This window comes from Microtus ochrogaster, chromosome 7 (genome assembly GCF_000317375.1).
Source record: "Microtus ochrogaster isolate Prairie Vole_2 chromosome 7, MicOch1.0, whole genome shotgun sequence".
Lineage (NCBI taxonomy): Eukaryota > Metazoa > Chordata > Mammalia > Rodentia > Cricetidae > Microtus > Microtus ochrogaster.
Window position 1 is genome coordinate 48,793,341 of NC_022014.1, and position 26,464 is coordinate 48,819,804.

Below are 26,464 nucleotides of genomic sequence, written 5' to 3' on the forward strand. Positions count from 1 at the left end.
CGGGAAGAAGTTATGCTATGAGGTCATGCATGCCCCCTAAGAGGTTAGTGGGATTCTGGCTCCCTCCTCTTTTGCTTCTGGACTATGGTGGAGTGGTTTGTGTACGTGTGCTTTGCTGTGACCTACGGAACCAAGCAACCGTGGCTGAACCTCCGAGATGAACCAAAGCATGGCTTCCCTCGTGAGAGCTAACCCCATGAACTATTCAGAAAGCGTACTGAAACATACGATCCCAGGGACCATCTGGGATCCCTGCACTGTACTCCGCTGAAGCTCGTCTTGGACCTAAGGATCAGAGACACACGACGGACTCTCATGTGCAGGATAGGCGTATAAACGTGTTTACTCCAACTCTAACGTTTACAAGGGAGCTAGGCGGAAGGTCACCATATACACATTGCCAACTCCGTGCCTCCCACTTGTCTTACTGACTGGGCTCACCGCTGCCGCCGGAAGGCTATCCTGATACCAGCAGGATGCAGATGGGTGACCGCAGGAACAAGTCCACTGGGAGGGACAGGACAGGGGCCCGTTAGCAGAATGCCAGGGGCCAGAGTGGGCTCCGAGCTGGTGCGAGCGCTTCTCATGCTGCATGTGGTGCCTGCTGCAGCTCCAGAGGCTCCCGAGTCACCTGGTGACACATGGTGGCGGTGATCTCCACAGCACAGGTCACTCAACAAGATCACATGATTGCGTTCGCCCAGCTCATCGCGGTAGCGCTGTGTTCATGTCCAGAATGGACAGACTGAGGATGTGACCTACTCGGTCACGAAGGCAAAGTTTGCCCCAGGCATGTCACCCATGCTCAGCCAGGGCTGAGATCCCAGAAAAGGTTGCCTGTGCCAATGTGGCCATTGCGGCAGGTGCCAGGCCACAGGGACTGATTTGCAAAGTAGTGAGGTTTTGTGTCAACCTCCACCCGTTGGGCCATCTGCGATGAGGTTGGGATGGGCTGTGTCAGCTCCATTGCTTCCTCTTCTTCTTCCTCTGCCTCAGAACGTCTCATGTCTTCCCCAGAATAGAAGATCTGCAGATTCAGACACACGGGAGAATGAAGTGAGCCCCTCCCTGTGTCCACCATAGGGCACCTTCTCAGCATAGCAGAGGTGGCCAACGGGCTGTGTGAACAAGCTGAACAAGCTGGAGACAGTGTGGATGGGGTGGGGTGGGAGTGCACGTGCATGTGTGCTATTTTCAGGCATAGAAACACGGACCAGGAGTTCCTGGCTCTGAGATATGCATCCCGACCACCCCACAGAAGTGCAATGACCCCAACGAGGGGTCCTTGGTTCAGCCTCCTTGCATTGGCCAGAGCCCTTGAGTTCTGCTCTGGTGTCTCTGCTCCTGGCGTGTTCCTCTTCCCTCCCTTAGGCCTGTCCTGGCCCCAAGTAGCCCAGCTGTCTCCCTCCGGCCACCTTACATGCCCCATCCTGCACACAGACCCACCTTAGAGACCTCCACCTCTCCTTTTCTGTTTGGTTCTCTGGGCTCTCACTCTCGTAGGAAGCCAAATACAGACCTAAACCAAAACGGAAGTGAAATTAGGCAATTATGGCAGGTGACTGTAACTCTTTGTTTACCCAGAACTTGACCGGCTTTTTGTTTGTGATTTAAACTTCTCATTTGGAGGTCATTGCTCATAGACAGTTTTAAGGAACAGCATGCGGAGATCCCATGGCCCCTCTACCCAGTTTCGCCCACAGAACCCACATGCAAAACTATAATATAGAGCGTGTCCTTCACTTATGATAGTTTAATGGACAGTTTTTTCCTACGCAGGATGCTATAGGGTGACACATGTAGTAGAAAATACAATCTGTATTGAATTTGGATTTTTGCCTTGGCTAGCAATAGAAAGTGTGCTCCCCTCTGTGAGCTGCGGCCACACCCCCATCAGTCATGAACTATTCCACACGTAGTGATATAATCTGTTTTATGTTAGGCAAGGCATTAGAGCCCAGCACTCACGAGACAGAGGCAGTCAGATCTCTGTGAGCTCAAGGCCAGCCTGGTCTACATAGAAAGTTTTATACCAGCCAGGACTACATAGTGAGACCCTGTCTTAAAAAAATAGTAAAACAAATGCCCAAAACCAAGAATAGTTGTCTTTGTGTTAGATGGCCATGTGATACTGTAAAAGAAGCTTTCTAAGCATGTTTATAGCAGGCTGGACTAAGCCGTGATGATCCATAAGCTAGGGTACTAGAGATGTGTTTCTGACTTATGGTATTTCCAACTCAGGATGGGTTTACTGGAGTGTCATTCCATATGAATCGAGGTACCCTGGTACAGTATGTACCATAATCAGGACACTGACATTGGCAGAGTTTAGACGCAGGACATTTCCATAACAACTATAGCACCATAGGCAAAGGTACCCTTTAGAGGCACACCCACGTCCTTCATGGTCCACACACTTTCTCTTTCCTTTATCCTCCCCTTCCCCCTCTTCTCCCTCACCTCTCCTTCCTTTCTCCCTCCCTCCCTCCCTCCCTCCTTCCTTCCTTTCTTTGATTTGGGGATTGAACCCAGGGCAGCAAATTTATCACCAAGCCACACCCCCAATGACCCCACCCCTACTTCTAATTTCTGACAAGTACTAATGTATTCTCCATTTCCTTCTTTTAGTAATTTAAAAAATGTTATATAAATAAAGTCATCTATATTACATAGATAGATAGATAGATAGATAGATAATAGATAGATAGATAGATAGATAGATAGATAGATAGATAGATAGATATTTAATCTTTTTGAGACTGGAGACTCATCCATGAGGTGGCATGTATCAATGGCATGGATCCTGTTTGTCTAAAGCACGGGTGTATCGCTGGGATTGTTTTCCGCTTGAGGCTGTAACAAGGGGAACTTATAGACACTGATATATGGGGCTTTGTTTCTCTGTGAGCATGGATAGCATTTGTCTAGAATGAGCCAATGCCCAGGACTCTTTCTTAGTCATAAGATGTCACCAGTATTCAGTTTTACAACAAACTCTTTGTCAGTTGGGCATGCTGGTCCTTGCCTGAAATCCCAACCCTGGGGGACCCAAGTGTGAGTTTGGAGCTATCTGGGTTCCATAAGTTCTAGGCTAACCTGAGCTACACAGTGAGATTCTACCTCAACAAACAAAACAAAACAAATATAGGTAACCACAAAAAGCAAAACCAACAAACTCCAAACCAAGACTTCTCTGTCTACACTGACACTTCCTGGGATGTGACACTACTTGTTATGACACGGTTATGTCCCAATAAACCTCTGAAGAACGAAACCGCTACTGCCAAATCTGTGCATTCAACAAGCCAGACCTGGCACCACGGGCCTGCAACCCCAGCTGCTCTGGAGGCCGAGGGAGGAAGATCACAAGGTTGGGTTTGCCTGGGCTACAAAATGAGTTTCAAAGCCATCCCAGGCAACTTAGTGAGACCTTGCCTCAAAATGAAAAAGAGGCCTTGGGACAGAGCCCAGGGACAGGACATTTGCCCGGTGATGTGCGAGGCCTTGGTCTCAGTGGTTTCCAGACATCAATGTCTCATGCTAGTGTGTATCCCACGCTATCCTCACACAGTGCCCCCACACACCCACCATCCATGGAGAGACCCATAACTCCGCTCTCCTCGTGTGAGCCCCGGTTCTTGTCCTCACTCCCAAGTTATTAATGAAGAAAACCGGGGAGGTTGATGTTGAAATGCACCTAGGACCTACTCTAGTTCTTCCATTTTGTATGGAATTCTGACACCGTGGAAAGGCAACCGTGTCCCTTAGGCTTCTCATGGCAGCGGATGTGGTTGGAAAGCTTAACAATGACAGCTCTGTGCTCAGAGAGGACTCTGGACCCAGGGGTCCTTGAAGTCCTAGCCTGCGACCTGTTGGGGTTGCCTTGTGCTCCTTAGGAGGCACCTGGGCGCTGGTTAGACGAGGGAATGTCTAATCAGCTCTGCTTGGGGCCAGCAGGCTTGAGCTGTGTCTCTGCCCAGAGTTGGGTTCCCGGCACGGTGACGGACTAAAGACTGGACAGTCCTACTGCCTGGATGCCGAGGCCATGGGGCCGCCTTACCGTCCTCGCTGAAGATGGGGGCAGTGTGCAGGTAATGGGTGATGCTGGGATCTTGCTCAAAAGGACATTCCACTTGTTTCCAGGTGATGAACTCTCCAACCTGTTTGGCCAGTTCCAGAAATTTCTGCAGGGTTTACAGAGACACAGAACGGAGCAAAGTGAGTGGCTTGCCTTGGCTTCATCACCCTTATGTGATCTTGTGGATCTGCGAAGGAACATGGGGCCACAGGTGACAGGAGAAATATGCTGGGAGTTCTGTGAGAGCCACCTTGCCATGTCTCCTTCATTCCTCTTAGCAATCCATGACCCCTGTCACCTTGGGTGGGTGGTAGCAGCCATTGGCCCACAGATTTTTGAGCCAATGTCTCACTATGCCCTGATGGCCTGGAACTACCTATGTCTATCCGGTTGGCCTCAAACTCACAGAGATCCTCCTGCCTCTGCCTCCAGGTGCTTGGATTAAAGGGGTGTGTCACACCTGACTGCCCACAGCCTTTGCCTGCATATAGCAAGAATGTGAATAGCTTTATTTGAATTTCCTTTTGTGTTTTTCTTTTGGGAAATTGATACACACTTGTTGACTTATAGGATTATAGGTCAGTAAATCGATTCCAACAAAATTTAAGTAATTTAAAGAGATTCATGTTATTTTTAATTATGTGTAAATTATGTGTACATGATTGCCTGTGCCCACAGAGGCCAGAAGAGGGTGTTGGAACCCCTGAAACCGGAGCCACAGTCATTTGTGAGTGGCACAGTGCTGGGAACCAAACTGGGGGCTTGTGAAAGATTAGTACATGATCTTAACTGCTGAGCTATCTCTGCAGCCCAGGTGAGGTCTTAAAAATCTTGTGACATGTATTTATTGTGCATGTGTAGGCATATGTGTTCACTGGGGCACAGGTGGAGGTCAGAGGACAACTCGCTGGAGTCAGTTCTGCCCTTCTACCATGTGGATCCTAGGGATGGAACTCAGGTCGTCAGGCAGCGATTACCCACATCCTCTGAGCCATCTCAACAGCCCTAAGGAAATTCGTTTACCTGTATTTTTAAAAAAATATTTATTTATTTATTTATTTATATGTATACAATATTCTGTCTGTGTGTATGCCTGTAGGTCAAAGAGGGCACCAGACCCCATTACAGATGGTTGTGAGCCACCATATGGTTGCTGGGAATTGAACTTTGGAAGAGTAGGCAATGCTCTTAACCTCTGAGCCATCTCTCCAGCCCTACCTGTATTTTTTTTAAATAAAATCATCTTTTAATATGCACAGGCCATTGGTTCTAGGATCCCCTCACCCCAGCTGAGATACCCAAATCCACAGAGGCTCCAATCCCTTCTTTAAGATGGTGTAGTATTTCCATGAAGCAGATACACCTCCAGTTGCCGTCTGTTAAACCATTTCCAGGTTGCTCCTCACACCTAACACAATGTAGGAGCCATACAGATGGCTTCTGTGTGCATTGTCCCGGGAACGGTGACAAGCGAAACAGTCTGTACTCCTTCAGGACAGATGTAAATATGAAATATTTTCCATTCTCCAATGTAGAACTCATGGAAACAGAGGGCTAGCTGCATATGTGTTTAAATATTCCAAGTATGCTAACTTTCAGCAAGGTTTTAAACACACAGCAGCCGGCTGTCGTCTGTGCAATGCTTCCTGTAGGCTGATGTGTTTGAGCACTACTTCCCCAGTTGATGGCGCTGTTGGAAGGTTATGGGATCTTTGGGAGGTGGAGATTTGCTGAGGGACACTAGGGCCCTGCTGGTGGCCTTTGATGGTTTACAGCCTGGACCCACTTTCTGTTTGGGGTTCACTTCCAGAATGCAGATGCAACATGGTCAGCCAGCTTCCTGCTCTTTCCTCCACTCCTTCCCTTCAATGATGGACTCTCATCCCTACAGAACTATAAGCCAAAAGAAATACTCTCTCATTCCCCCACCCCCTAGCAAAGAAAACAGGACACAGCCTAAAGTCAAGCCTGGAGCGGAGAACATGCTCTGTGTCATTCCTCAATCAGCCCTAGTGGCGGGTTCTAGAACACCCCCTCCTGCACCTGCTCCCATGAGTGGGTGTTTCATCGTCTTCCTCAGCTCTGATTCTAGGGACCAATTCAATGAGGAAATGACGGAGTCCCCTACTCCCAGTCATGTGTCAGGATCACCACCAGGGAAAGCCCATCCCAGGCCCCTGGGCCCTGCTGTCTCATCCCCCTGGCCTCTAGACAAGAGCCTGGGACCACATGCTGGGTTGGACAGTCCCCTGACTCTGCCAGCTTTGGGACAACCAGGCCTATGGGTCACCAGCGAAGAGCCCAGGCTTGTGCTGTGGTCCTCAAGAGCAGGAGACACCCACAGAGTTTTTGATAGCCTCCAAGACCTGTGTTTGACCATAGTTGTGGGCCATTTTACAGAGAGAGGGGATGTGCTTCGGATAGAGCAGCAGCAGCCTTCCTAATGCTGCGACCCTTTGATACAACTCCTCATGTGGTGACCACGCCCATAAGGTTATTTATTTATTTATTTTTGGTTTTTCGAGACAGGGTTTCTCTGTAGCTTTGGAGCCTGTCCTAGAACTCCCTTTGTAGACCAGGCTGGCCTCGAACTCACAGAGATCCGCCTGCCTCTGCTTCCTGAGTTCTGGGATTAAAGGCGTGTGCCACCACCGCCCAGACCATAAGGTTATTTTTTTAATATTTATTTACTTATTTATTTATTATACAATATTCTGTCTGCATGCATGCCTACAAGCCAGAAGAGGGCACCAGATCTCATTACAGATGGTTGTGAGCCACCACGTGGTTGCTGGGAATTGAACTCAGGACCTTTGGAAGAGCAGGCAATGCTCTTAACCACTGAGCCATCTCTCCAACCCCCATAAGGTTATTTTTGTTGCTACTTTGTAACTGTAAGTTTGTTACTGTTGAGAATTGTAGTGTAGCCAGGTGACAGTGGGGGGATAGGCCTTTAATCCCAGCTCTCTGTGAGTTTGAGGCTAGCCTGGTCTACAAAGCAAGTTCCAGGACAGCCAGGGCAACACCCTATCTCAAGAAACCCCCAAAACCAAAAAAAAAAAAAAAAAATTAATGTAAATATCTGTGTTTTCTGAGGTCTTAGGCAACCCCTGTGAAAAGGTCATTTGACCTCCAAAGGTTGAGAATCACTAATATAGAGTCAGTAACAGGTTCAGGATTTATGCCTCTTGGAGCTGAAGCCTGCAAGGGCATCAGGTGGCCACCGAAGGTCACTTGCTGACCTTCCTGCAGGGCAAGAGCCTCTTTCCTCCCACAGATCGGAAGGTCCTACTACTTCAAGCCCTGCAGACTATGTTTGCAGAACCCACGGGCCACACAGAAATGCGGGTGGGCTCTTCTGAGCCATTCAGGAACTCCAGTTCTGAGTGAGTGGCCGATGCCCTGCCTGCTGTGGGACTCCTTTCCATCTGAGAGGTACTGGGGGCTTCCCGGAGGAGGGGACATTTGATGAGCCTGGTGAGCTAAGGGAGCAGACAACTCTCTTCGCTTCTGCCTCTGTGGTTTCTGCTTCAGAACTCCATTCTGGGCCCCTTCTTTTGGGGACCTGCCCTGGTTGCCCTGTACCATGCATTCATGTGGTTCCTGAAGGACCTTGCCAGCTGTTCCCATAGGTCTACATTGCTGGCTTTCTCTTCAGCCTGGTGCTCTTCAAGGATCAAAATGATGCTGTACCCTGTGGACATTTAGCCCAGAGTGCTGGTTGGCATGTGCCTGAGCCTCAGCCTCTCACTCTGGGTGATGTTAGGGGGCTCAGATAATCCCACTCTGAGATGTAGATTGCTGCATTCTGTCTTTTCTGAAGCCCCCATTAATCCAGCGATTGGGGGGCTAGCAGTCCCATGTTGGCAGCTTTTGTCTGTGTGTGTGTGTGTGTGTGTGTGTGTGTTTGTATGATTAGAGGTGTTTGTGGTCAAGCAGAGACCAGAGGATAATCTCAAGTACTGTCCACCTTGCTTTTTAAGACAGTCTCTCTCTGGCCTAGAGCGAGCTAACTAGGCTAGGCCGACTGGCCAGAGAGCCCCAGAGATCCACCTTTCTCCTCCTTCTGGGTCTAGGATTACGAACACGTGCTAACAAACTCAGCATTTCTGTACATGGGTTCCAGGGATGGAGCTCAGGTCTTCAGGAAAGCACACCACAAGTACTTCTCTGAGGCATCTCTCCAGATTCCCCCCTTATTCATGCTGGGGACTTTTAGCAGCTTGTCTTCTTCGCTGGCATCACTGAAGGCCTGCGGACCCACCTCGAAGTTGACATGCCCGTTGGGAAGGCGGTTGGCACAGCCCTCGTTGAGGAAGTAGATGTCTTTGATCAGCAGGCTGAAGAAGGGGATGACAATCTGGAAGGGAGAGGGTGCAGATCAACGTCAAAGTGCGGGCCCCGCCCCAGCGGCCCAGAGCTAGAAGAGGGCTCGGAGCATAGGCACATGAAGTCCTAGCTTGTCCACCTGCCCCCCCCCCCCGGCCACCCAGCCTCAGCATGGAAGGGAGAAAAACCATGCAGAGCTCCACCGTGGCAAGTGCCTTCTCCAATCAGAGTTCAGCTCAGCTTCTACTTATTCACCCTACAGTCCAACTCCTGAGCTGTGAGCCAGGACCTCTGCAAATGACACACAGTGCCACCCGTGTCCTGGGAACAGAGGAGCAGTCGATAACAAGGCTGGGATAGTCACAGTTGTGCAAGACGGGGTTGGATACCTGGCTCTGCCATGGCCTTACAGTACAACTGTACAGTGAAGAATGCTCTCAGGGACTAAGTCTTCCAATCTGACAGATGGGAATGCAGAAGCCCATCAGAGTTAAGTGGCGAGCCGGGAGGCATGGAGCCCACACGCATAGATGCTCAGTGGAGAGAGATCCCTGCCTTGCTGTCTGGCTTTCTAACATCCTGGCTCCTGGGATGGGACAGGCTTTACTAGGACAGAGACTGGGCCAGGTGATTTGGTCTCCCAGGTTCCTGACTGCTACAGTTTGGATCCTGTGTTTTCCAAAGGCTCATATGGCTATGGCTTGCTTCTCAGGGAGGTGTTATGGGAGGTTGTGGAAACATTAGGAGTAGAATTTACTTAGCAAGAGACATGCCTTTGAAGGGACTATGAGACCCTGAGTTCTTTCTCCTCGTTGGCTCCCCTACCATCAAGTGAGCAATTTAATTCTTATCATGTGTCTTTCCCATAAAAGGCCCACAGCAACAAAGTCCTCCAACCATGGACTGAAACCATAGAAACCATCAGTCAAAACCAATCCCTTTATAAGTTGGTGGTGTCAGCTATTCAGTTACAGTGACAGAAAGCTGATTAATAAGACTCATACAGTCTTATCCAGTCAAAACTATGGCCGGAGAAGGAAGGGGCTATGAAGGCAGACACTTCTGACCTTTGACGGTCTCTTCCTTACCTTCTCTCTGCTGCTGTGAGCAGTCAGCGAGCGGTGAGCTGCCCCACGCAGGGCTGTCCTATAGTTGCAGAAATTCCCCGTGGGGTCCATCTGGTGCTGGGAGGAGACAGGGGGGCATGTGAGCAGCAATACTCAGGGACCGGCTGGCCACTCCCCTTAGAGTAGAAACCCTGTTTACCTCTAGGATGAAGAACTTGGCGGTTTTCACTTTGGCCCAAGTCTTCTTCAGCCTGGAGACAGGGCTCATGTTCATGCCGGCTAGAAGAAGGTGTACAGAGTTGGGAGGGCCCCTCCAGCCTGGACAGTCCCCTTTGTTCCCAGAGTGTGCCCTGAGTGTGGCTGAAGGGTGGTTGAGTGGGTAGGGGCTGGCTTTTATTATACCGAGGTTGTCAGGTAACTTCGACCTTGTCCCAACTACACAGGCCTACTGTGGCTTCACCAGGATCCATTTTGGTCTCTGTCTTAAGGTGTATAGTGACGAACGCTTCAAATGCACCCTTGGGGGATAGACCCCGCTTCAAATGGACCACCTCCATCAGCCTCTGATGTGGGCAGGGATGTGGCCCACAGCCACCCACTGTGGAGACCTCGACATGCACCCCACCTGCTGGCCGTGCCCACGGTAACCTCTCTGGTGGTCCTCACACAGGCTACTTCAGGTCTGGGCAAGCTCACTCACAGATGATGGCCATGAGGGAGTTGAAGTTGCCAATGTTGAAGCACTCGCGGGCCACATCAATGAAGAACTCAATCACCTGTGCCCTCTGCTTCTTCTTGGCTGGCTGGGGACAGGACCAGAGCTTCAGTGGGCATGCGTCCCCACTCCTTCCTGCTCAAACACCACATTCAAGCAGCCTCCTCCTGTCCTTCTCAAAGCCCAATTCACTGGGGATAAGTCCAAGGCCCAGGGTCTCAGGACCCTTTGTGGCAGAGCCAGCACACGCCCCTGAAGTGTGAGGTCAGATGCGACCCCGTGACGCTCCTGTGGGGCACAGATGCCCTGAAGGGGCTGCGAGGCGTCTTTGGGATGGTGCCCCCTTGAGGTTTAACTTCCCATGACAGACAGAAATACTGACATTTTCTTCCTCCCCACCATGGAATTTGCTCTCTCCTTAGTGAGGGCCAAAGAGCAAGCCTGGGGCCTGCTGTTTATGCTGCCCCCTCCACCCCCCAATATTGCTTTTTGTGCTGTTCCTTTATTGCTTCCTGTCAGAAAACTACGCCACTATGAAAAGTCACCTCGGGGACAAGTGCTTGGGACTCTACCTTTCAGGTGGGTCAGAATCAAACTGTCCCTGGGTCATTCCAGGAGGGTTCCCGAGTGTCCAGCTGCGCTCTGTCCAGCCTCCACAAAGGTAAACCCTGGCTTAGCCGCTGAGCCAGCAATGCGGCTATGGGAACGGGGCCAGGTCAGTACAACTCAGGTGGACCCTGCTTGTCCATCCACACAGTCATGGTCTCTCTGGCCACCAAGAAGTGTACTGTGACACATCTGGATTTGTGCCACCAAAGTCCCTCCAAGGAGTGGCCTCCGCTGCAGAGAGCTGCCCACCCGAGATGTAGTCCTGCCCTTCAAAAGGCAACACACTCACCGACGACAGTGACAGAGCCAGGTGGACACCACAGAGCAGCTTAGCACACGCCTGACGGCTCTGTCCCTCTCTCAAGTGCAGACCCCTAGTGAGCATTGACCCTTGACCTCTGTCCCATTGAGCCCAACTGGACTAGGCAGTCTCTCCTCTTGTATTTCACCTTAAAGGACACTACCCTTGGTATAAAGGAAACGAAGATGCCAGGCAGGGCATGGTCAACACCAGGATGCCAAAACTTCCTGCTGACAGAAGCAGTCACTGGCCTAGACTTGTTTTGCAATTCAGTATTTTTTTTTAAAGAATTATGGTTTCTCGTTTTCTATATTCAAAAAAATGACAGACAAAAAGTGCCCTGGAGACTGATGGCTTGGGTGAAATCGTCCATATACTTCAGAGCACTGAATAGCATTCAAAGCAAGGCTGTTACACACGGTGAAACCTATAGCAATAACCTGCTTTTCTCCTGCAAATGTCATTCACTAACAGCACTAACAATAGCATGCACAGCCTCAGAAGACACTAGTCAAAAGCAATAGGGGCTTGGTGTCAAATAAAACAAAGGACTTAGGAATAGATTTATTTCCGGTCTCACTGTTGGCCTGGACTTTCAATTTGCAATTTTCTAGTTCTTAAAGATTAGACTATTTTTTACCCCCAATCCCCAAGCAAGCTACACAACCCAGTGGCCCAAGGCAGACAGGTCTAGCCTGAGGCACATAGTGGGCTGCCCTCATTCCTCAACAACCAATCCGACTTTCTCCGTAGCTTGGGCTGGTGGAGGCACCCTGGGATTCCCTGGTCTGGCATGGTGGTCGGTCATGCCCTGGGCTTGGGAGGTTGGGGTTCAGCCACATCCTTCCAACCCCCAGGTAGCCTGTGACTGGCAGGCAGGGCCAAGCAGCTACTCACCATGCAGATTTCAGTCGCTACGAGATAGCACAGCCGGTTGAACCACTTCACATAAGCCTCTACGTTGTTTGTCTTGTCGTTGAAGCGGGGCTAGGAAAGACATGTGGGCTGAATCTCCTTGTTGGTGAGTTTTCAGAGTGCAGAATCAGATCATAGTCATAAGGGGGAACCCAGACACTGTGGCGGTCTCAAAGTCAGCCAGAAACACAGTGACCCGATGTGTAACTTCCTGGTCTGCTTCCTAAGGGCTGGCCGCTCTAGACTGGTCCCCACCATCACCAATGTGGGAGACCTTGGTTCCATCCACAGCACCAGATGAAGTACAAATATATGAATTAATGAGGCTGCAATTCAGAGTTTACTGGTACGCACACATAATCGATATTTATTATCCATTAAGTCTGTATTTGTAAATTTGTCCACTGTTTAATTGTTTCTGTGATTCCAACAGTCTGCATTGCTTTCCCATTCATTGGTGTGCAGGGACAGAAAGGCAAAATATTTGATCCGCTCAACTTACATAAGCATTTCCAGCTAAGACTGGACTAAACGAAGCTGTTGTGTCTTGTTTCTGCTTGTGCTGTGAGTGAGGATCCTTTCCCCTGCCTTTTGTTGGGTGTCTCTTCTATTGTTGTGTTTTCTTTGGAGGATAGTTTCAGTGTTTTGAAAGGATCCCAAGAATAAGACTGAAGTGATATGTTTCATTCCTAAGAACACAAGGTTAAGCTGTGTCCTACACAGAGAATAGGTGCCAGGGGACCTTCGTTTATCTGTGACATACAGAGTTAGATAGACAGATAGATGGATAGACAGGTGAACAGACAGACAGAGGGAGAAACAGACAGTAGGTAGATAGATTAGATATACATACAGATAGATATTTCCTCTCTGTGGTGCTCGTGATGAAACCCAGGGCCTTGCACATGGCAGGCGAGCATACTACTTCAGAGCTACGGCTCAGACCCAGGCACGAGTTGGCCTGGCCATTTGCCCTGAGCTCAGGGTTAAACAGGGATGCACAGTAGATAAGTGTCTTTAAACAGGCACACATAACCACGACGACGTGTTGATTGCCTGTAGAAGGTGTTGAGAAGTCTGCCGGAGCCCAATGTTACTGCATTTTCCCCCCAGGAGCAGTGGTTTAAGACTGCTAACTTGATGTCTGTGTTGGCATTCACATAATGACTGGGAATAGCAGAATTAACTCTATGAATGTGTGTAGTATGTATATATATGCATACCTATAACTATAGATTTTCATTTTAACCTTTTCCTGAGTCATAAAATGTCTGGGGAAAAACCAATTCCAATCCATGCTGAATGTTCTATGAAATATATATATATGTGTATATATATATGTATCATATATGTGTGTGTGCATGTGTGCGCTATTGTTAAAACTATTAAACTTAAGATAAAGAAATGTGTATGCTGAACCTTTAATCCCAGCAGTTGGGAGGCAGAGGTAGGTGGATCTCTGAGCTGAAGTCAGCCTGGTCTACAGAGCGAGTTCTAGAACATCCAGGACTACACAGAGAAGCCTTGTCTCAAAACAACAACAACAACAACAAACAAACAAAAACAAAGAAATGTGTACGTTAAAACTACCAGGGTAATTTTCAATTAACAGAGGAGGTAGACGGAAAGAGACAGAAAGAAAGGGGAGAGAACTAAATCGGGAGATCAAGGAAGAGAGTGACAAATGCCACAGCAGTCAATGAGGACAAACGCTTGCAGACCAGCAATTATAATCAAATCCCATTTCTTGTCCTTTTCTAAGTCGAGGATATAAGTAAAAAACAAATAGGAAATTATACATTTGATAAATGTCACATAGCGATTCGAAGGATCTGATCCCAACCTTCCTGGCTCAACTAAGATTTTTCAGCTTTATGGTGGGCTTATCAGGACAGAACCCTATCGGGAGTACAAAAATAACTGTAATATCTAGACAGGTTTTAAGGCAAAAACTATTCTGAGGGAAAAGCTTTGCAGAAGCATTTAAGGGCAACCACAGAATAAGAGGTCCAATCTGTTGGGACAATGTCATGAGTGTAAATATGGTTGTGCTAAGTTACACCATATCTTCAAAGTGTGGAGGAAGGGGAGATGACTCGGTTTCCCGAGTTTGATGCCCAAAACCACAAAAAAGCCAAGCTTGGTGGCACTCACTTGTAATCCCACTGATGTGATTGTTATATTGACGAAGAAACAGCGAGATAAATCACAAAGAATATTAAAGTGGTTGTGAAGAAATTTAGGAGAACAGTTACCAGTGAGAGACTTTCTATCTTAAATTTGAAAATGGAAGGGAAATGGTTGAATCCTGTAACACTGCCAGAAGCTACAAAACAACTTAAGAGGAAAGAGAAAAGCAGGGGCCAGCTACCCAGGAGACTGAGGCAGGGGGATCCTAAGCTCAAGATCTGACTAAACTAGTTAGTGAGCCTGTCACACAATAAAAAGGAAAAAAAAAGCACAAAGGAAGGTCGGGAGTGTAGCTCAATGGTGGAGTGCCTGCCGAGGAAATAGTAGGCCCTAGGTTCGATCCTCAGTACCCCTTTGTGGGGGTGGAAAAAGGATAAAGAGAAAAATCTAAACATTCTTATAGTCACTAAATAATAATAAGAATAAACTAAGAAACAAACTAACGAGAAAACTCTTGACTATTTTTGGAGGACCGAGTTTCTTTAGGAACACATCAGACTTGGACGTTTTCCTGGCAAATGCTGACTAATGCTCCAGCAATAGGCAGTTCCAGTCTTTTATACATAACAGAGAAAAGAGAAAGAGCAGCCAAAAATAGTATCAGGAAGAAAAGTACCGGTCAGTCTTAATCATGGTTAACAGTGGCAGATGCTCTAAACAAAACAGCACACAGGGCCCAGGGATGCACGGAAGAGATGAGGGTTTATCTCATCCCTGTTCTGCTTATTTCAGAAATGTAAGGTGGATTCAACACTGATTTTAAAAAAAAAACTAATAAAAGCAACCACTTCACAGTTTAGGGGAGACGCAACATGTGAATTCTGAGGCTATGCATCATTATGGAAATATTTCTGACATCTCAGAGACAGGAACTTTGCTGGACCTTACAGCCAAGATTTTGATATACCTTGAGGTCACATAAGAGTGTCCGATGTCCTGCTGTGTACTCAGCCCGTTGGTTCAACCTGCCTCTAAGAGAACGACGTAAAAACATCCGCACTTGCCTTGGGTTCTCCACAGAATCAGCTTTTGCAGCTAATCCATAGCTGAGCTTTAATCTTCAATTATGTATTCTTCCAGGCCCGGAGCAATGCATGTGTGTTTGCATGTGTGCTATGACAACCACTGGCTGGAAACAGCAGACAGGACAAAAGAGACTCTGCAATAACGTATCTGCCACAAGTGCTCAAGACAGCATGGAGACAGTCTGTTTGCAGAACCGTTTGCTGTCTGCGTCAGTTGGGATGGGTAGGCTCATCCCTTGTGAGACTCTGTTAGAGATTTCTGTAAAGTGCCCATCAGTCCTCCCTCATGAGGTGCCTTAATAAAGGAGAGCAAAGTCCTTTGTTAGGGACAGATTCAGGCAGGCTCAGTATCAGACTCATCTGACACAGATTACAGACTGCTCAGAATCATAAGCTACACAGAGACAGAGGGCACATGGAGAGGAGCGGGCAATTCAGACTGGGCTCACTCTTGGACAAAGTCCTCCAAGAGGAGGTGTTAGATGCTTTTCCTGAACGTGATGCCAACGCATATCAGTGAATCCGAGACTTCCTCTAATGCCTGTAGTCTGTGCAGAGTAATAGAGCCGAAGAAAGAATCCAACAGAACCGAACAACCACACAGGATGGACCTCTTGACAAACTAAGAAGCAAGGCTCCTTTCCGAGACCTGAGGAAATGACCTAACACACTCAGGTATGACCTGCTAAAGGCACTCCTTCTAAACTCAGGAAAAGAAGGTTCTCTTCCCTCAACACCACTGCTTGACATTGTAGCGGTGTGTGTGTGTGTGTGTGTGTGTGTGTGTGTGTGTGTGACCCACAGTAAGTAAGGATCCTAGCATTTCAGAGACCTAAAGTGACAGAGGAAGGCCTGTCTACCATTCCTGTCCCTCTTATACCTGAGGGGTTTCTATTTTATGGCTGCCACAAAAACAAAACAAATACTGTTTCAGGGGCTGGAGGGATGGCTCAGTGGTTAAGAGCACCTGCTAGAGGCTCCCAGCATCTACTTGGTGGCTCAGGGGTAGAATACTTGCCTAGCATGCACAAGGCTCTAGGTTCAATGCCTAACACCTAAAACAAAGTTCTATTTAGTACTGTCAGTTACAAAATTGATATTCAAAAAAATTACTGTTGTCTTAATGGGGAGCACCTGATCGGCCTCAAGCCGGTTTTCACTGAATACTATTTTGACTTGAACGACAGAGAAACTCTCGTTAGTCAGAGCAGCGTTTGGCTGACCTTGCTTTGGTAATGGATGAGAAGCTTGTCACCTCCAAGAGAACAGTTCACAGCATTTGCAGCCAATGATGAAGTTCAAGCTTTCAAGAGAAACTTGGAACTGACAAAACCCTTGTCCACCTCTGGGAGCGTGACAGCCTCTGGGTTTTCACAGCTTTTCTTCCCCCCAGCAGTAGGGAGATCCGCTTCACAGAGCGTCTCCGGGTGTTCTCAAGGGGCCGATGTATGCATAATCGCACAGTCAAAGTGGCTGACGTAAGCATAATCACATATCGAGGTGCCTGACAGTCCAGTGAGTGTCACGGTATATGGAAAGCTTGATGATATATTTTTGGATCTCGTGTTACAATGAGCGTTTAAAAATCAGCACTTGCGATATCTAATAAGAATATGGACAAATATCTCACACGAGTTTCAAAGATTGCAAATTCTCAACTGCATACCCGTGAAGGCCCCTCCCCCCAGGAGGTTGGCTCAGGGATGGAACCTAGGGCTTCCTGAAGCAGAAGAAAGGGCTCTTGCCCTTGATCTCCAGCCCCCAGCCTGAGGACACACGTTTATAAAGTTGACATCGTTGCTCCAGCCTTGTAAAGTCATGTGATCTTTACCAACAGTGCCCTGTTTTCCTCCCAGAGGCACAGTATGTCTAGCTTATGCTCCTTGCCTCTCTCAGAGGGCAAAAGACGCAGTCACACACTATAGCATTTAATTTGCACTCCTTTTGTTAGGTGGGGCCTCGACTAGAGGATGCTTCCAGTTCTGGCTGGATCTAGCCTTTTGGTTGGACGCCCTACTCCGGTGGCTGGGCCTCTAGGAGCTAAGAACTAGCTCTAAATCCTGACGTGGCTCAACGTGCCCAATCTTCTCAAGGCGGCCACTTTTTTCAAGCACGGGGCACCAGCCGGCACTTCCGTCAGTGGCCGCTGGAGGGCACCGGCACCCGCCGAAATGCACAGGGAGTAGGTCGTAATGCAAGATGCACCCTGTATCTGATCTCTACCCAGTGTAGGAGCTATACTCAAGGTGATAGCAAGTTTAACGAACACGCCTCCACCCTGGCTGAATGAGTGATCTGATAGGGTTCACCCAGGAAATCTCATGGGCTCCCTAGGACTCGGTGCTGTTGCCATCTGAGCTGGAAAGCCCTGGGAAGGGTGGCCAGGGGCCCTCCATTCGGTTCTGAGCATCATCAAGGCTCCCCTAGTTGATGCCGGTGAGATCCATCCATATCAAACACCCCCACACACACACTACACCCTCTCACTCCCCACGCCCTGGCATGGTCACCACTAGGTGGAGGCCAATGTTGCCGAGGCTCTTCCAAGAACCTTTTACCTTTGTGCCCTCCAAGGGGTCCTTGTTCACAAAAGCCTGGACAAACTCCTCGGGTCCAATGTGTCTTAGTCGCTCCTGCACGGGAAGGGAGAAGAGTCAGAAGAGAGGGAAGGTGTGGGGAGGGGGTACCACTCCGGGGAGGCAGCAAATGCGGCAGGAATGTGCCCACTTCCCTTCATTGCTTCTCTCGGGGGCCCTTTGGCCTCTGCACCTACACAGAAACCCGTGTGTTTGGGGCAAGGTCAGCTCATTCCCTTTTCTGGGCACGAAGGAGGGTTTAGCTGTTGCTCTGGAAAGGGCAGCCTCCCCTGCCCCCCACCCCCAGGCATGTAGGGCCCCAATGGGAAATTCCTTTGGCCTGAGAAGAGCACACAGTGAATGACATCATGACAGAGTTTGAACCCAATTCCTCTGTCCTCAGCTTAGACTATGATGTTGGCACTTCTAGACCTCCTGTGCCACCCCCAGAATGCCGAGGGACTATTCCAGGGTCCTCTGCAGATGCCCCTGGTCTCTGGGCCTAGATCCCTGGGGCTCGCCTGAGATCAGGAAAGACAAGCTAGGAGCAGCATTGGCTGTTTGCAATTGCTCCCTTCCCTGGGTCCCACTCACCAGCTCCACATGGGTCAGTTGCTGGGCCAGCGTGTAGGGGTCACTGCAGACACCTAGGAGCTCCCTGTGGATGGAGGCTGGTGGCTTGGTCCTGTACGAGATGGGCTTGTCCGCCCCTACCAGGCCTTCTGGCCCCTGGCCAAGTGATGCCAATTTCTGGTGCAGAGTCTGCAGGAGCTGATGCATCCTGTTCCCATAGGTCTAGGGTGGGGCGAGGGGAGAAGGTGCTCAGGCTTGAATACCCACACCCCAAACTCAACCACAGCTGCAGGCTCTAGGACGAGTGTGTGAGCGTGTGTATGCATGCATGTGTGTGGGCATGCACATGTGCTTGTGTGTGTGTGTGTGTACACATGTACGTGCGCATGTGTGTACAGGTGTGTGTGCTTGCATGTGTGCATGCATGTGTGTGCTTGTGTGTGTGTAGGCACGTGGGCATGTACGTGTGTGCTTGTGTGTGTGTACACGTGTACGTGTGTGTGTGCATGCATGTGTGTGCTTGTGTGTGGATGCATGCATGTGTGTGTCTGTGTGTGTGTCCATGTGCATGTGCGTGTGCATGACTCTGCGGACAAGGCCAGGTACCAGCAAACACGCTGTGACCTGGGACCTGACAAAAAGACCCTTCGTTGGACTTGTGGTAGTTGGGGCCAAAGTGAATGCCAGTTGGGAGAAGGCTGCAGGGTTACAGGTGGAAGCTGAGGAAATACTTTGGGTAGAACATCTCTGGCTAATGTGGCTACAGGCAGAGTGGGGAAGGCAACCCAGGGAAGGAGGGAGAGAAGGAAGGGAAGGCATGGGACAGGCCCTGCCTGGAGCATTCACCTCTTACTGACTCAGTGGGAACCATCCTGCTCCTTGAGCATGCCCAACTCAGAAAGGCCTTCCCAACCAGTCTTATGCGCCTGCCTCAGCCCCTAGCAGTGCTACCTTCTTCAGAGTGACTTCTCTTATAGGACCCCAGCTAGAATGATGCTGGATGGGACAGGACGTGCCATCTCTGTCACAAGAGCCCAGCCCAGTTCTGGGCACGCAGCACGTATTCCATGAAGAGGGCAGGGACAAACCTGCTCCACGTGGAGCTCAGGACAATGGCCGCTTTGGATTATGCTCTGGACTGGGGGCTGAACAAGAGGTTCCTGCAGGGGCATCTTCTTTTACCCACAAGGGGAAATCCATTGTATCTCCTTCAGAGATCATATTTACTTAAAAAATATTTTTAAAATAAAAAAATAGGTGCGTGCGTGTTTGCTTGTGTGTGGGTGTGTACACTTCAGTGGAGTTGTTCTCAAAGTCCTGGATAGGGTTTCAGCTGCCCTGGAGCTTGAGTTACAGGTAAGTTGTGAGCTGCTTGGTGTAGATGAACTGACCTTAGTCCTTCTGCTCTTAATCACCCCTCCTGAATCACATCAGCCCCAGAGACACTACTTCTAAACAGAGATACCATCGGCCTAGCTGGGTTTATTGAGACATCCACATATCCGAAGAGTTTTGGCCAGGGAACCCAGAATAGACCCGAGTGTGTTAGCCTGTGGCAAATGTCACACATAGAGATGACTCCACGCCTCATGAGCCAAGGAGTCATCCCGGGAGCTGGCAGATCAACAATAGGCAGTTGGGGGAGCCTGCTTTCTCAGGTGCTCTTAGGGTTCATCTGTAGAGCTCTAATGCCCCCAAATGACAGGTCCTTGGCCACAAGCACTGATGCCAGTTTGACCCTGCATGGGAGCGGGGCAGCGGGAGGGGGCCTCTGTGGCACAGGTCCCTGGATATGGGACTTTGCAGGTGGTTTAGTGGGTCAGAGAGTCACTGCCGGGCATCCAGTCCATCTGAGTCCATTGGTGGGTCCTACTCACCACCTAACGCCATTGCCAGGATGGAAGGGAGAGGTAGAGATACTGGGCCTAAACAGGGTCTGGGATTCCCTCTCAGCTATGTAGGGCCTGGTTCCTCCATGGGCTCCAGAGGGCCCATTGAGGGGCTGTTCTATGCAGTGTGAGGAGAGAAGAGCCCAGGGGAGACTAAAACAGGCTCAGGACCTGGATAGAAAGACACAGGAAGGGGAAGTGACGTCCACCCTGGCTGACCCACCTCGTCACACGGGGCGATGCGGCCCACCACGTCTGTCAGGTGTCCTATGGTGGACTCCTCTTCAAAGTCCCGTGGGAAGGTTTCAGTCCACTCGGCCAACAACTGGAGCAATTTGGCACCAAACTTCCGGACTCGGGCCTGCAAGGCAGAGCAGAGGCAGGGGCCACTTGGCAGGGTGCAGTGAGGAGCTGTCAGGTCTGCACTGAGCATGCTCTGCCTATCTGAAGCATCCCTGGCCTCTCCCTTTCTGGGAGTTAAGGTATCTTAGTTTTTTCATGGGGCGCCCTCTCTTTTACCAGAGGCTCAGGCCCAGCTCAGAGATGGAACTATATGAGTTCTGGCCAATCAGATCCTTGCGTTCTAATTTATCGTGTATAATGACCGGCGCACAGATGAGCATATGACCTAAGGCAGACCAATGAAATCTCAACCTTTTACCTTTAAAGGTCTTTCCAGGAGATTGGAAGGTTAGAAGGTCTCCTTGGCAAAGGAAGTCACCTGTCGCCATGCACGAGAATCTGCCAGCACTAGTGAGCCCTTAGTCCCAGGTGAAATCAGGACAGAGCATCCAAGTGAGTACTACCATGTCCTAGTTCTGTGATTTGGGCCCCTCAAAGAGAAGGCAGTTACATGCGTCAGCCAAGTCCCTTTTCTTGGGTCAGTTTAAGTTGAGTTTCTGCCACACTACCCAAAAGCCAGACCAACACAGGTGCAGAAAATCATAATTCACAGGACCAGGTCAGGGAGAGAGAAAGAGTCTGAGGAGCCATGGCATGGAGAAGCCATCCTTCTCCTACAGAAATAGGAGCCCAGCAGAGGCATGGGGCCATCCCAGGCCACAGGGGTTAAGGGCCTCATAAACTAGGCTCTGGGGACACATCACTAGCTTTAAGAAGATCTCACCAGACTTTGGGAAATGGCACAGGTGTAAAGGTGACTATCCTTGCAGGTCCTGGACCTCGGGTAACTTAATAGGCTCCTTTTCCAGAGGGCAGAACAACCACTTCCTCCCAGAGAGGCTGACCCTGTGAGGTCACGCCCCGGGATACGGATGCACTCAGGAGCTCCCTGGCCTGCCCAGCCCCTCACCTTGTCCAGCACTGGCTTGTCCAGCTGTTCCTGCTCTATGCACAGGTGGCACACCCGAGCCAGGAGCTCCCGGGGCTCGATGAAGAGACGCGAGCTCAGCAGGAAGGTGAAGATGTAGGCTTTCTGGTAAGGATAATACACAGGCTCATCAGGGCACAGAGAGTGTGTCGGTCGCCAGCCTGCCCCAATTCCCCCAGCACAGGCCATTCCCGGTCCCACCAGCTGCCCCCTGCTCTCCCCCGCCACTTCTCCCCCAAGGCGGCTCGCCTACCTCGGGGTAGTAATCGGCTGTAGGCACCAGGTGCTGAATCAGGGTGTCCAGAGAGGCTGACGATGGAGCTCCATCTAGGAGGGGCTGTCCAGCCTGCTCGCCTTCTGTGGATTCTGTGGGAGGTGGGCTGAGGCTGCCCGGGGTGACCATGTCGGAGGCACTCAGTGTCCGGGGCATGCCTGCCTGCAATGGTGAGAAACAGTTGGGGTAACCTAAGCTGGAGCCCACTGACTCTCTGGGTGTCTCTCACTGTCCACATCATGTGACGCTGCCACTGTTCCTTACTTCACAACCCAGCATACATTCGCAATCTTCCTACAGCCCCTCGGTCCCTCCCCCAGGAACCGTCTCTTCCTTACTGTCTGTTTCTCCAGAACCTCTCTTCTTGGAAAACCCCTCCACAAAAGCTGCTTCTTTCTCATTTTTATAGTTCAGGCTGGCTGTAGCTCTCAGCAACCCCCCTGCTGCTTCAGACTCATTTCGTGTTGGCATTATGGGGGTGAGCCACCATGCACACGAAAAGTTGTTTTTCCAAGTCCCCAGTAGTCACCAAAGCTACTGGCCACCAAGTCTGGCTCAGGTAGGATCCTGATCCAGGATAGGGGTTCAGGAACAATCCCAGACCTTCCTTGACATTTGGAAGCTATTGTTCCCCTGGGGTCCTACTGACTGGGACTGTGAGCTCGATGTCGTTGAGTTCATCCCGTCACTGTGAGGATCTGGGAAAGCAGGCACACTCTTCTTGGGGGGAAAGAGCTGGGAGTGAACCCTTGCGCGTACTACTGAGGGCTCTATCACTGAGCTATCATCCCCCTTTGCTACTTTTCATTTGGAGACAGGGTCTTCTAAGTTGCCCGAGCTGGCTTTGTATGCACTCTCTAGTCCAGGCAGGCCTTGAACTTATGATCCCCTTGCCTTAGCCTGCTGAGCACCTGAGATCACAGACCTGTACTACCAGGTCTGTCTGAAAGCAAACACCTTCCAAGAACAGTGCTGGAGCTACAGCAGCCTGAGCCATGCTGTAGAGGGTGTTGGACCAGTTCCAGCCTAGACGGTTAGGTCACCCCACTTTCTCAAACACAGAATCTTATAGGATCGCCCTGAGGAAGTTCCCAAGACTTAGTATGCCCCCTGAAAGACTCTGGCCTTTTCCTGCTTTTTCTGACCTGAGAGTAGAGACAGAGAGACAGGAGGTCAGGGCACACTCAGGGGTGAGAGGAACCCTTCAGAGAGCTAGCCACAGTCTGTGATGTGGGGAGTGCTGGAACGAGGCTTGGTCACCAGGAGCGGTGGCGCGCGCCTTTAATTCCAGCACTCTGCAGGCAGAGGCAGGAGGATCTCTATGAGTTCAAGGTCAGCCTGGTCTACAAAGGAGTTCCTGGATAGCCAGTGCTATTACACAGAGAAAGGGGGTAAGGGAGGGGGGGCTTGGTCACTCCATGTGGATGGACATGTAGATGAACAGCCCTGAACTTGGTGACAATCACAGCTTAATTTACACCTCCCTAACAAGCTAAAAGCACTCAATGTTCAGTCCTGAAACTGAAAATTTCACAAATGCCCTCTGCAGGTGAAGATTCATGGGGGTTGGGGTTCCCTGAAGTTCTCAGTAGAGAGGGTGGCCATCTCTAGAGACAGCAGACGCCAACCTTGTCTCACACCTGGGGCTCAGCACCTGGTTCTAACTCCACGGGTCAAAGTGTGGGAGCTTAGACGGTCCTTTCTCTCCTGTGTGATGTCTGTCACCTCTTCACCCTGCAGCCTGTCCTGGATCCCAGTTCAATTTTCTCCAAGATGGGCCAGTGACCGCATGGAGGTGACAATGACTCTCCGTGGGACAGGGTAGCAGTCTGTCACATGGTGGAAGGAACCACAGAGAGATGCTTCATGAGACAATCAGGGAAGCTCTCAGAATACCTGGCTTAGCATCAGACATTTGATGCTGGGTCCATGAGAATGGGTGGCTGGATCCCCAAGTTCACACTGGGGGCTAAAGGAGTGTTCCACAGGGGTGACCTGAGAGAGGACAAGCTACAAGAAGGGGTCTGGGGAAGTCATTGCACTGGGGCCTGAGGGTAGGAATGACCCTGTGGAAAAACGTGCCTGGCAAGGGACCAATGTAGGTGAAGGCTGGGATGATTTGGAGGTGTGCCTATGTGGCAGGGGCCAGGTGACTGTGTCCTGGGTGACAGAGTAGGGGATGAGGGAGAGAACAGGGTAACGGGGACATCACACATCCATGTGTGAAACACACCTCCTTCCAAGAAGCACACGGAGACCCCAAGCCCTGCCCATGCATCCTTTCCTGCAAGTATGGGTGACTTTTTGATTAGTTTCTTCTCTATTTTCCTATAGCTTGTTTACACAGAGACAATATAAGCGTATATCACACACACACACACACACACAAAATTGCTTATCACCCACGCTGACCAGTTCTGGGTACTTTTCATTAGCAATGCATCTCAGAAATCTTTCTGTGGCAGGCCAGGGTTTGCTTAATTTCTCGCTTAAAACACTTTATTTTAATTTTTAAAACCATCTTATTCACTGTTATATGTCCAAGAGTAATTCCTTAAAGCCAGTGATGGAACAGCTTAAATGATCATCAGTGGATGGATGGATAAAGAAAATGTGCTAGATATATATGATGAAATATTGCTCTGCCTTAAAAGGGGAGAAAATTCCGATATGTTACAGCATGGAGAAGCACGGAGGACATGAAGCTAAGGGCCGAAACCAGTTACACGAAGAGAAAGCTAGACTGGGCAGATGGGTCGGCAGTTGAGAGCATGTACCTCTCTGACGCACAACCTCCTGGAAGAACAGTTTCAAGGACTGCAATGCTCTCTTTTGGTTTCCACAGCTGTGCCCTCTCTCTGTCTCTCTTGCAATAACTTTGAGTTTCTCTCTCGGCATTTTTGGTGGCATGAGGCTGAGTGTGTGAACTGGGATACAGGTACAATGTGGTTCTAGGACGCCTCCATTCTTTTATTTTTATTTTTTATTTATTTTATTTTATTTGTTTGGTTTTTCGAGACAGGGTTTCTCTGTGGCTTTGGAGCCTGTCCTGGAACTAGCTCTGCCTACCAGGCTGGTCTCGAACTCACCGAGATCCGCCTGCCTCTGCCTCCCGAGTGCTGGGATTAAAGGCATGCACCACCACCGCCCGGCTTAGGACGCCTCCATTCTATGATGCATCATCAGGCTTCATGGTCCAGGAACAAATGCCTGAATTAGTCAACGTATCAAGACAGACGGCTTATTTCAGTTTACTGTTTTGAAGCTTCATTTCTGGTCAGTGTCTGACTGCTTTGGGCCAGTGGAGACACCATGATAGGGTACTTAGTACAGGAAGAAAAAAAAAAACACTCGCCTCATAGCTGGGAAATGAAAGGGATGAAGAGAAAGAGTTCAGCTACCACAGTCCCCTTCAGGCACGTGACCCCAGTGACCCCAGTGACCTGAAGAGCTCTCACCGTCTTACACCTCTTGAAGGTCTACCACCATTCAATAGCACCATCCTGGGGACCAGGCTTTGGTGCACAGGTCATCAAGATCCAAACCAAGTAAGACCATGTATAAGTCACTCGGATCATTGCTGTGATGAAATATCCTGGGAGAAAGGGTTTATTCTGTCTCACAGTTCGTGGTGGCAGGAGCTGGAGCTATCTGGTCACATTGCAGCCACAGTGACAAAGGAGAGAGGAATCAAGGCTGGTGCTCAACCTAGATTTCTCCTTTCTTTGCAGCACAGAACCAGAGCCCAGCAATGGCGCCAGTCACTTTTGGGGTAAGTCTTCCCATCTTAGACTAATTAAAATAATCCCTCTAGCCGGGCGATGGTGGTGCAGGCCTTTAATCCCAGCACTCGGGAGGCAGAGGCAGGCAGATCTCTGTAGGTTCGAGACCAGTCTGGTCTACAGAGCTAGTTCCAGGACAGGCTCCAAAGCCACAGAGAAACCCTGTCTTGAAAAACCAAAATAATAATAATAATAATAATAATAATAATAATAATAATAATAATAATAACAATCATCCCTCACAGGCACGACTGGAGGCTAACCTAATCAAGATAATCCCTTATAAGTGAGCCTGGAGCCTTTTGACAGTCAACACTAACTATCCAAGACCACGAAACAGATGAGACTTGTACAATAATCAGTGCTGGTGGGCATGTTGGAGCAACCCTTTGAACACTGCTGGGGCGAAGGGGTAAGAGGTACATGATGTTGGTGCTCTTGAATTGTTCCAAGATTGGATTCCATGTGGCAAATGCTTCATGTCCCATTGTCCTTTGACACCAATAAAATCATTGGCAGTGCATTCCAAGAAAATATCACAAGGGAGGGGTGCTGGAAAGAAAGGTGTGTGCTTCGGCTGTAACCTGGCTCATAGCTGAAGTGGCCAAGCCAAGGCTTACGTTGCTAAGTCCATGCTGTGGCTTGTACCAGCAAGGGTCCCCTTATTCTTCACACTGGCAGAAAAGCTCCAGTCCTCTGCCCTCGTGTGGACTTTACTCACTGTGTTAAGGTGGTCTCCTTTTTGTCCTGAGCAGTTGTTAACTTTGCCGGTTCTTGCTCTGCACGGAGCTGACTGTGCTTGCACGAGTGT

General features: G+C 49.6%; 1 protein-coding gene across 1 annotated transcript in view; it reads right to left on the minus strand.

Annotated features, from left to right (window-relative positions):
• Nucleotides 1-325: 325 nt before the first annotated feature.
• Nucleotides 326-26,464, minus strand: part of Rasgef1c (RasGEF domain family member 1C) — a 70,746-nt gene continuing 44,607 nt past the window's right edge. Inside the window, exons 2-14 of the mRNA XM_005350163.3 lie at nucleotides 21,851-22,033; nucleotides 21,580-21,702; nucleotides 20,491-20,628; nucleotides 18,400-18,600; nucleotides 17,788-17,862; nucleotides 11,997-12,086; nucleotides 10,175-10,277; nucleotides 9,674-9,753; nucleotides 9,496-9,591; nucleotides 8,343-8,438; nucleotides 4,061-4,184; nucleotides 1,447-1,519; nucleotides 326-1,027 (exon numbers count right to left, since the gene is read on the minus strand). Of these exons, the coding sequence (XP_005350220.1) occupies nucleotides 1,003-1,027; nucleotides 1,447-1,519; nucleotides 4,061-4,184; nucleotides 8,343-8,438; nucleotides 9,496-9,591; nucleotides 9,674-9,753; nucleotides 10,175-10,277; nucleotides 11,997-12,086; nucleotides 17,788-17,862; nucleotides 18,400-18,600; nucleotides 20,491-20,628; nucleotides 21,580-21,702; nucleotides 21,851-22,027 (1,401 nt within the window). The 5' untranslated portion in view covers nucleotides 22,028-22,033 and the 3' untranslated portion in view covers nucleotides 326-1,002. The remainder of the gene's footprint in view (nucleotides 1,028-1,446; nucleotides 1,520-4,060; nucleotides 4,185-8,342; nucleotides 8,439-9,495; nucleotides 9,592-9,673; nucleotides 9,754-10,174; nucleotides 10,278-11,996; nucleotides 12,087-17,787; nucleotides 17,863-18,399; nucleotides 18,601-20,490; nucleotides 20,629-21,579; nucleotides 21,703-21,850; nucleotides 22,034-26,464) is intronic.